This window comes from Rhineura floridana, chromosome 4, assembly GCF_030035675.1.
Source record: "Rhineura floridana isolate rRhiFlo1 chromosome 4, rRhiFlo1.hap2, whole genome shotgun sequence".
NCBI classification, from domain to species: domain Eukaryota; kingdom Metazoa; phylum Chordata; class Lepidosauria; order Squamata; family Rhineuridae; genus Rhineura; species Rhineura floridana.
Genome location: NC_084483.1, coordinates 115,244,690 through 115,255,177, shown reverse-complemented (window position 1 = coordinate 115,255,177; position 10,488 = coordinate 115,244,690). Strand labels below are relative to the sequence as shown.

Sequence of the window (10,488 nt, the reverse complement as noted above, 5' to 3'; positions counted from 1 at the left end):
CACCGGCGCTCTAGCCATCTCACCTCCCGCCTCAGAATTCGCAACCGTGGGGTGAACCAGGGTGCCGTCTGAGCTCTATTCAGGGGGAAAGGGCATTTCGGAGCCACCCGGTCTAATGCCCCGGTGATTGCAGCATTCCACCCCTCCACCAGGGTCTCAGCCGAGTGGCTGTGTGCATGCTCCAGAGAGTCCCCAGGTGCATTCAGGAATCCATCAGGATCCATCAGACGCCTGGGGCGGACCATTTTAATAGATCCTCCACCCCCACGGAGGGTTTGTGGCACCGAAAAGTCCATCCTCACCAAGTAGTGATCTGACCATGACAAGGGGGTGATGGATGTACCCCCAATTTTCAGATCACTCCCCTCCTCTCCCGAGACAAACACAAGGTCGAGTGCATGACCGGCTACATGGGTGGGCCCCATTGTAATAAGGTGCAGCTCCCAGGAAGCCATGGTTTCCATGAAGTCCCGAGGCACCCCAGTAAGGATGGCCTCTGAATGTACATTGAAGTCCCCCAATACCAGCAGGTTTGGGGACTGTACACACACAGCCGAGACCACCTCCAGCACCTCGGCCAGGGAGTCCGTCATGCAGCGGGATGGACGGTACATGAGCAGAATCCCTAGACTGCCCTTTGGGCCCAACTTCCAGTACATGCAGTCTTGCCTTGTACATGCAGAAATGCCTTGTGTTACCATTTTACTACAGTAAATGTTATTACTAGTTAATATACATTTGCCATTTATGAAGGAGTCAGAGTCGGAGAGTAGAAAAATAGAGGAGCCGGAGTCGAAGGTTTGGCGTACCGACTCCACAGCTCTGGCACACAAGCCTAAAATGTGTTGTGCAAATAGGCATAATTCAAAAGATAAACTGACTCCAGATTGAAGGAGCTGTTGTGAGCTAAAGGATTATCTGAGGGTTTGTTCAGAACAGCCATTTGCCTAACCTATTTGCTACTGGCAATTACACAAGGTGACAGGACAGTTTGCACCAAATTCAGTTGTTTAGTTTAAAAAAAAAAACACAAAAAAACATGGAAGCTTGTGCTTCACTTAAGTAGTGCTAATTTTCCTGTTAGAGGTTTGGATAAATCTCACACTGTGCATCTTGCCAACAATTGATGATGCTGGTATTATCTATCCATCCTGTGGGCACCACTCAAGTACTTGCACCAGAAACTAAGATACAACAGAAATGTAAGTTAAATGTTTGTTCTGTAGAAGCCATGACAAATTGTGAGGCTCTCATGAGTTTCAGTGCCAGAAAAAGCAACCAGAATCCCAGAATGCTCCTTAGTGACCTACAGTGCTTTTAGAGGAAGTGAGCAATGGGCTCTACTCCCACAGCAAGCAAGGTAGCAGAACAGATGTGATAGTGTCAATCAAATACAGAGTCTAGATTTTTCAGAAGTCTGCCCTATTGTGCACACAATGCTGCTTTCACTTGGACTGGAAGCAGCTTACCTAATATTGGGGAGGCAGCCTACATGGAAGGGTGAAATACATAGAGTACTATTGTTGGCCTCCAAGTCCTTGTGCTCTCATATTTGCTTATGAAAGAGCCACTTATTCTGAAATATATTGTGTTGTCATAATAATAGTTATCATTTAGGCAGTGCTGATTCTTGTGAGGGTTTAATAACTAAAGCTGCTGGCTCTTTAGTAATTTTTACATCCATCTCCACTAACAGAAAAAATGAAATGAAATACTTTATAATAGATAAATTATTATTAATATCCTGGGCTGGAGCCAGAAACACATATAAACCATTGCACCAGGGATGGGGAACCTATAGCTTTCCAGATGTTGAACTACAATTCCCATCATCCCTAAAACTGTCAGTAGCTCGTTGGAGTTGGGTATCTGGAAACATCTGGAGGGCCACAGGCTCCCCATCTCTGCATTACATGTTAGAATGAGCAAATCTTATTAAAAACACCTGATTATCTATTCTGTTCAGGATTTTTAGCTGCGCCTTTAGATTTTATGGGCCCTCTGATAGTACTGATCTGAAACAGCAAGTTAAATCACTGTCACTCCACATTCTAGCATTAAATGGCAATATCAACTACTATCCATAGAACGATTTACTAATACCTTAGGGAATTGCTGTAGCAAAACTGGGGATCTATAAATGTATAAAGTCTATAAATTCATTGAGGAAAAGAAACAGCTGTCTTGATATCATCTCAGAAGAAGAAATTTTACATCTACCTAAAAGCGTACAGTATGAAGTGTACTATTTTCACAGAATGCTGGAGCATGGACAAGATCAGCTAGTTTACATTCTTCAATTATAATTTGACTGAAAGTATAGCTGGGCTACTAAGTTAAAAAAACACAAAACCAAATGTTACAATATATTTTTTTAATTTTTATAAATAACTTATCTGTTACAAAGACAGTTTACCCAGCTAAATCACAAAACCATCAACTCAAGATATCCAAATTAGGCTTTATTAATAAAACAAGTAAAAATTGATTTGTCAATCTTCACATAGAACTGCAGATGAAGCTGAAAACAAGGCTTCTTTTTTAATAAACAAAATGCATTCAATGCAAGTACTACTAACTAGTTATTTGGGACAGTCATTTAATTCCCTTTTTTTAAAAAAAAATGCAAAGCCTTTAAAACAAAGGCCTTTGTATTCACATAGATCACTTGTAAAATTCCTGTTAAAAATGTCCACTGGAAAATATTTACAGTGGGTGACAGCCTAATTGTCTCTTGCTACATTTAAGCACTCTTTCCTGCCTCATTCTAAGAGGTACTACATCATTTTTGTAGTATGCAAGAGAACACTGAAGTGTTTGTGGTTTCAGTTTTGTGTGTCCCTCATCACCTGATTGCTTTCCTTTAGAAAAATAAATGAAAGTAAGAGAGATGCTTGGTATTGCTTCAATGTGCAAGTCGGCGTGATTTCTTTTTTCCAGCCTGTATTTCACGTTATTGCTATTCTCCACCAAATCAGGTTTAGAAATTTATAGCATTGATGTTTTATGCTATTGCTGCTGTTTTGTGCACAGTATGTACTTCCCCAGTTTAATTATCCCTTAAAGAATTTGCAAGATATCGAGCAGATGAAGCAAGCATATTCAGATGCTGATCTATTGGTGGGTTGAACATATTTTAAACTCGTTTCCTTGTGCCAGACAAAAATATAACATTGTGTCACCCACCGTAAAAATCAGTGTACAGAGTGAACTATATGCATATACTCCAACTTTTCCTGCATTTTTAACATGCTGCATCTGCAAGTCTTCACAGGTCAGCATAAACAAGAGCAACATACAGAATAGGCAGTGGAGAGCTATTGGTGCATTGTTTACCATGAATACTCTTATTTTAAGGCACTGCTTCTTTCAGATCAAAAGCTTTTTAAAACAGTCATGATCGTGTGTAATCACTTAAAGGAAAAAAGAAAGTTAACAAAGACTATTACTATACATTAAGAAGTACAAGAAATAATAAAAGGTGAAGAAAAGAAAGGCACTTAAAGCAGGCTCTAGAGCTATGTACAGTAGAAAAAGCTTTGGGGTATTCACTGTGAGTATTGTACAGACAGAACATGCAGTTTTCTTTTTAATCTTCAGACATGATTGTACTGATTTGAGTCTTCACAGAGCAGAGCAGTTTGTCAGGAAGACAAGGCGAAGAGTACCACTGATTTGTGAAGTTCTACAATTCACGAGCCCTATGTGGCAGCAACAGTTCAACACACTTTCAACTTGTTCCTTTCCATTTCCTCGGTGAATGTAGTGTTTCACCTAAAGCTTTACAAACAACCAAAAAGCCATCAATCTAATCCCTTCCCCCTGTCAAAATTCAGTAGTGACATCTGTGGAGAAAGGCGGTTGGGGAACACCCAAGCACTGAACATGATGAGAGTTACTCTTACTGGGGTTCTGGTAATACTGTACATGATTCAGGCAGCTGGCAACCAAGTCTTTCAGGAGATTACCTTCCAGCTGCCTGCAGCACAACACTGAGGTATTATTTCTGTAGCATGGCATTTAACATTCGTAATAAACCTTGTCACACGTTCAATTTTACAAGATCCTATGCATAAATGATTATTTATCCCAAGGAAATGGCACAATAGTCATATGTCGGATTTACAGAAGATAAGCGAGCCTCCTTGGCTCAGAAATGCCTAGGCATTTCACACTGTTCACAACGGTTTAAGGCTGGGTGATTTAAAAACGTACAAGCAGTACAACTCCATGGAGCTCCCTCGTCTTCCTCTGTATCAGGTATAGTCTTTGGTGTTTTTACAATGGACCTCTGATCTGCTGAAAAAGAGAACAATTATTAAATACAAACAGCAGAAGAGATTAAATTCTGTGCAGCCTCCCCCCCCCTTCATATGTAGCAAAATTGGGAATTACACACTAGAACCACATGGTAAGTTGATTCTTTCCAATGCTATGTTTTTAAAAGTCCATCCCACCATGCAATAGCTAAAAAAGGCCTCCTCAAGGGTAGATAATGCTCTCAGTCTCTACAAATGAGCAGAAATTAAGTGATTTGCCATGTGGAAAGGGCACAACTGATCCACCTGTCTGCATGTGTGCATGACAGAGAACAGTAAATGGACATGGTGATTCCACTACATGTATGCTACAGACCTCAAGTAACTGACAATATATGGTACACAGTAAATGGGTTCAATGTTTTCATTTCAGAGATGTTAACCTGGACATAAAATTTTATCAGTAGTACCTTTGGGCTTTGGTGGCACAGGACCTAGAAATCCAATATTGTCATAAAAGTTATGAATGGCACTGGGATTAAAATGTGGTCCTGGAAAACAGAAAAAACACAACACAAAGAAAGAAAAAGTTAATACAAAAAGGTAGCTGAAATACTGAAGAATGTGTGTGACGAGATCTTCATAGTTGCTGAAGGGAAAATTCTAGGTCACCTAATGAACTCTACCAATTTTGTGCCTCCATATATAAACTCACTCATTAGCATTTAAATATGGCATTTTCTATTTGAAAATATGGAGGGGGGGCAAGAAAAGCTGAAGATAGCCAAAGTCTAATGGAAATATAAGCAAGCAAGGCTACAGCAACCTTCAGGTCTATATTAAACCTGAGGTCAAATATCAAGAACATAAGGGTTTGTTTTTTAAAAAAATCAAAACATTGGGAGCTATCCAAGGCATGCTCACTGAAATCAATGGACTTTAAATGTATTTATTTCCATGGGCCTAACTAGCATTGAATATCACCCATAGGATATGACGAAACTAAACTAAAATGTATTTGTGCTCATGTAGAATACTGTGGATTCTAGGATTCTATTATAGTGCTGTAGAACAAGCTTAGAGCTCTCTGAGAAATCCAGAATATAGGTAAAGTATAGCAATATGAAGCCCTACCCTAAGTGCCTATAGCTGTCTTGTTTGTCTAATTCAGATTTAAGTAAAAAGTACATTGATTTTCAGATACATACTGTTTCCAATCCATGTACTTTGTCATGTTTTGCACTAAAAAATATGAGAGGCTTAATGCTGCAAAGGTATAGTTAATTTTTGTTCATCTGTGCTCTAATTGCTAAAATGATAAAAACATGCAATCATTACTAAGCCTGGTGTTTTTTTCCCCAACCTAGCCCAGTTCTCTCGATGCACTAAACACAGTTTTTAGGTTTGAGGAAGAAGAAATGGAACAGCCCCCCTGCCAATCCTAGAAACTGCAGCTGGAATGGGGAAAGGGCTGGTTTTGCATTGCCTTCTTGATCCTGAACTCACCTCTAGGCTTTTATTTGTAAAGACATTATAAATTATGTTTTGTACATAAAATTCTCTAAATCTTTGGTTTATTTTCTTCCTTATCTGCAAATCTGTAGACTTGATCTTTCACAAACAAAGAATCCCTGATCAACAGGGACAAGGGACACTTGCATTGCAACAATGGAGAAAAAAGGTTGCTTTTTAAATGAAAATACTAGATAAAATGGTAGCAACAAATATATCACCTACTACATTAATCACTTCTTTTTATATTCTATAGACGTCAAGCCTTCAGTGGTTAGCCGAATGAGCAAAATGATTATTCATACTGATACTACAGTACCTCTTGCTTGAAAAAGATCAATCTCTTTGGTTAGACAATCTATGTCTATTTGAAGTTGTCTGTTACAACTTCTTAACTGTTGCATTTCTTCAAGCTGAAAAAAAACAGAACAATGTTGTCAATTAGATTACTAACTTCATATGTAGGACAACAAAACTTAGTGACCATCATGACATAAGCGTAATCATACCATCTTCAACCCAAAACTATTCTTCTTAATAAATAACAATCCTATCAGGCCATATAGCAGAATATTTATTAACATAAGGTAGCGGCTGATGACCAATGATTTTGCTTCGAATTCAGACTATTACAGAAATGACAAAAGCCTTTTCTAGTTGACAGCCCTAAAACAAAGTTCTAGAAATAACATATTACTTTTTCTTTTAGATCACAAAAGATTTCTAAGTGTATCACTTAGGTACAGTCAAACAAAGAATCAGCTTGATGACAGCATCAGAGATACTCTTTGATGTCCTTCAGAGCAGATTACTGAAAATGTGATCCGAGTTTTTAATTAATTTTCTTGGTCTGTTGGGTCATGCATTACAGTAAGCAGTACAAATGTACAGCCACTTTGCTCCTCAGTCTTTTTTTACTTTTGTGCTACACTGAGCTAAGCTAAAGTTTAGCTTGGCATGTTGTTTGACCATGAACTGTAGCCCAGAATAAACTTTGGCTGCGGCTTGTGATAGATAGCTTAACTCTGAGCCCAGGTTTGGACAATACACTAAACTTTGGCTTAGTGTTGTAGTAAAAAGACAGGGGAGCAGCAAAGCAGCCGTAAGCTTCTCTCTGGGAACCTTCACATTCCCAAGAAGGCACAGTTTTGCTTACTGTGACATATGAACCAAATCACTGTCTTTTAAAAACCTACCTCTATTTGTACAAGTGATTGGCAAGCAGAGCATATTTTACTTTTTCCTCATAACAAGTAATTTCTAAACTGAAGATCTATGTCAAATTTATCATACATGTTTAAACCTCTAGAAATTATGACTTACTGAAGGAATTTGGGAAACAGAATTTGATCTTTTCAGGCGCCTTCTTGTTAAATTATTCTCCATTTCATTGACTTCTGTTTTTAGTTTATCCAACTTTTTCTTCTGAATCTCAAGTTCTCGTTGAAGCCGTTCCATTCTAGCCTTCTGATGTACTAGCAGAGCTGAAGAACATTAAAACACCACTTTAACCAGTGTACTGTTCTCTTCACAGCATCATTTGATATAATACAGTGCATCCTTAGGACAAACAACTCCATGTGTATTTCCTACTTTGTCCAAAATTAAACTTAAAACCATGCAAAGCTTGTGTGTTCCATATAGTTGTTATGTAACGTGAGTGATAACTGAGATGACAGCCTGTAACAGACATACCTGTATGATAATTACAGATGTGCAACCAAAGATTTGACTGGCTATCACTTCCAGGCTCCCAGTCAACATACCTGCCTAGTCCCTATTTCAGGGACAGAAACTCTCATCACTTCTGACCACTGGTCACACTGGCTGGACGAGATAAGGGTTGCAGCCCACAACATCTAGAAGGAACAACTCTGTCTACCTTTGCCTTAGCCTATCTTTCGATAAACAGCCCCTCCAGTTGAGGCTTCCTCCCCACTTACTGTTTCTTTCAACAGCTTTTTGCATCTTCCACTCATGCTTCCTGTGCCTCAGCCTATTCACTCATCCTTGGCCCGATGTCCCGTAGCTATCCCACTTGGTGGGTCATCACCAGCTATCCCATGAAGCTTCTGATCCCACATATTCTCTCCCTTTCCCCCAACCCAATCCCCATCAACAGCACAGAACTGTTCTTGCTACTAAGCCCTGTGCAAAGCTCTCCATCAAAACTGATTTATGAAATCCTCATACAGAAATAAGACTGACTTTCAACAATCTCCTACTCTTTCCCATCAGCAATCAAGGGATTTGGACACAGCCAGAGGTGGCATGGCAGCTGACAAGCTGTTTTTATGTGGCTGTGGACAGATGGCACTAGCCCTACAAACTACACCATGATGGCAATTAGGAGAAGGTGGAGACTGGAGGGGGAGAGAAAGCTGAGGCAGAGGCGGAAGGGTGGGTGGTGTGGCAAGATGAAAATCAGGATGAGGAGGCAAGACAGGAACTTAAGGAAGAGAGGAGGCTGAAGTAGAGGAGAAAGGGTGTTTGGTTTTACATGCCTGTTTCCTCCTGGGGAGCTCTCTCATGCACATGAACCCAGGGCTAAACAGGACTGACTTCCCCCCACATCAGCTGATGCAAAGTGAGATCAATCCAGCTTGATTTAGGTGTGCAAGAAAAATCCCTGTAAGAACATAAGAAGAGCCTGCTGGATCAGGCCAGTGGCCCATCTAGTCCAGCATCCTGTTCTCACAGTGGCCAACCAGGTGCCTGGGGGAAGCCCGCAAGCAGGACCTGAGTGCAAGAACATTCTCCCCTCCTGAGGCTTCCGGCAACTGGTTTTCAGAAACATGCTGTCTCTGACTAGGGTGGCAGAGCACAGCCATCACGGCTGGTAGTCATTGATAGCCCTGTCCTCCATGAATTTGTCTAATCTTTTAAAGCCATCCAAGCTGGTGGCCATTACTGCGTCTTATGGGAGCAAATTCCATAGTTTAACTATACGCTGAGTAAAGAAGTAATTCCTTTTGTCTGTCCTGAATCTTCCAACATTCAGCTTCTTTGAATATCCACGAATTCTAGTATTATGAGAGAGGGAGAAAAACTTTTCTCTATCCACTTTCTCAATGCCATGCTTAATTTTATACACTAAAGTACACAGAGTACTCTCGCTCACCCCAACATGCTCTGTTTTGCTGGACTTTGCTGGAGTCCCAAAGTCACAACTTCAAAGGACTTCACAGGCAACAATGCACTGCTAAAAGAAACCAGGCATGTTGTTGCTTGCGAGGTGCTCTGAAGACCAGACTTCACAATGCCAAAGCCCAGCAAAATGGAGCACATTTGAGTGAGTGGGAGTACTCTGAAGTAAAACATTTTGCACACCCAAATCAAGCTAGACTGTGAGAAGCTTAGCACTGGCAGCAAAGGCAAAACAGGGCCTCTCTCTCTTTTTAAATTAAACTTTGACAGAGCTCCTTTCAGCAGATGCCTTTCCCCCCCACTATACTACCCTGATGCAGTACTGTTCTGTGCATGGGGAGTTAAAAGAAAAACTTGAACTTGCCTGGGGCATTCTAGAGAAATGGTGACCACTGGGAGAAGCTCCATCATAAAGAATTAAAAAAGAAAAAACCACCACTGTGCATGGATAACCTCCCCCCAGTGAATTATTTGAAAAAATTGCCCCTGAAAAATCACCTAAATGGCTTCCTAAACTACCTACAAATGTTGTGGCAAATTTGGGGAGGGGGCATTTACTTTCAGTGCTATCTAGAATAGCTAGCTGGCTCACTATTAGAACTTGTTTGATTTATAGACAGATTGTTTCATATACTTTTAACACTGGGAACATTAGTGAGCAAGTGCACATTTTCATAGCTGACCTACAGTAATATAACCTGATATTTAACCTGTAGCCACTCCAGAAACACCCTATCCATTTCTCATCTCCCTCAGAATATTACAAAAATTATATCCAAGAAACGCACCGTGTCCTTTGAGCAGTGTTTTACAACTAGAATTCTTGGAAACTTATTGAGGGTTCCTAATTAAGAAAAAAAATTAGTAGTAGCAGACAAGGAGCCTTGAAAAGAGAGCTTACTCAGCATCATCAATCTTCCTTTGCAAGACAGTGTTTAGTGTGTCATACGAAGCAACAGTGAAATCCAACAGGTCTGACCAATCAGTGCCTTCCATGAACAAGCAGGTGAATTCCAAGGATCCCTTTAAAGGTTTTGAAGCTCCTGCTGAAATAGTAATTCCAACCAGTTGCAGTCCCATCTTCTTTAGTGATTTTATTTCTATTTCTTAGTGTTGCAGTTTTTAATATATATATATACTTTTAAAAAGTCTTCTATCCCTTATCATTGTGATAAAAGTGCTAAAACCAAGGCTGCAACAAATTTGAAAAGCTCACACAAACAGAAGTCTCTTTACCATGATGGGTTGTTAACAAATTCAGAAAATGTTAGATCACCACACGTTTTCCCTAGTTTGGTTCAGTTTGAGGAGTTTACCTCCTTTTATCTTTCTCTCCTTATTTCATCCAGTGAATTGGAGATGAGGGAGAGGAACCATGCACATTTTGGTTTCCTAACTCCCTGTAGAGGAAATTAATAAGAATGTGTTACCCTATGTTTTAAATGAGTCAAGATAGTACACTGTCTGAATTGAGTTTCTATACTACGTTGTCTCCCCCAAATGATTCTGCACCAAGGAGGCCCATCCTGTTCTGAGTTAAGCAACTCCATATTTATCACCTTATTTCCTA

At 40.0% G+C, this 10,488-nt stretch overlaps 1 protein-coding gene across 3 annotated transcripts in view; it reads right to left on the bottom strand.

Annotated features, from left to right (window-relative positions):
* Positions 1-2,400: 2,400 nt before the first annotated feature.
* Positions 2,401-10,488, bottom strand: part of TAB2 (TGF-beta activated kinase 1 (MAP3K7) binding protein 2) — a 79,329-nt gene continuing 71,241 nt past the window's right edge. For 2 of the 3 annotated variants that reach the window (XM_061624083.1, XM_061624082.1), the window contains 4 exons: positions 7,095-7,255; positions 6,091-6,184; positions 4,730-4,810; positions 2,401-4,299 (listed from right to left, as the gene is read on the bottom strand). In XM_061624083.1, coding sequence (XP_061480067.1) covers positions 4,151-4,299; positions 4,730-4,810; positions 6,091-6,184; positions 7,095-7,255 — 485 coding nt within the window. In that variant the 3' untranslated portion in view covers positions 2,401-4,150. The remainder of the gene's footprint in view (positions 4,300-4,729; positions 4,811-6,090; positions 6,185-7,094; positions 7,256-10,488) is intronic. The other variant, XM_061624085.1, reaches the window with a different exon arrangement.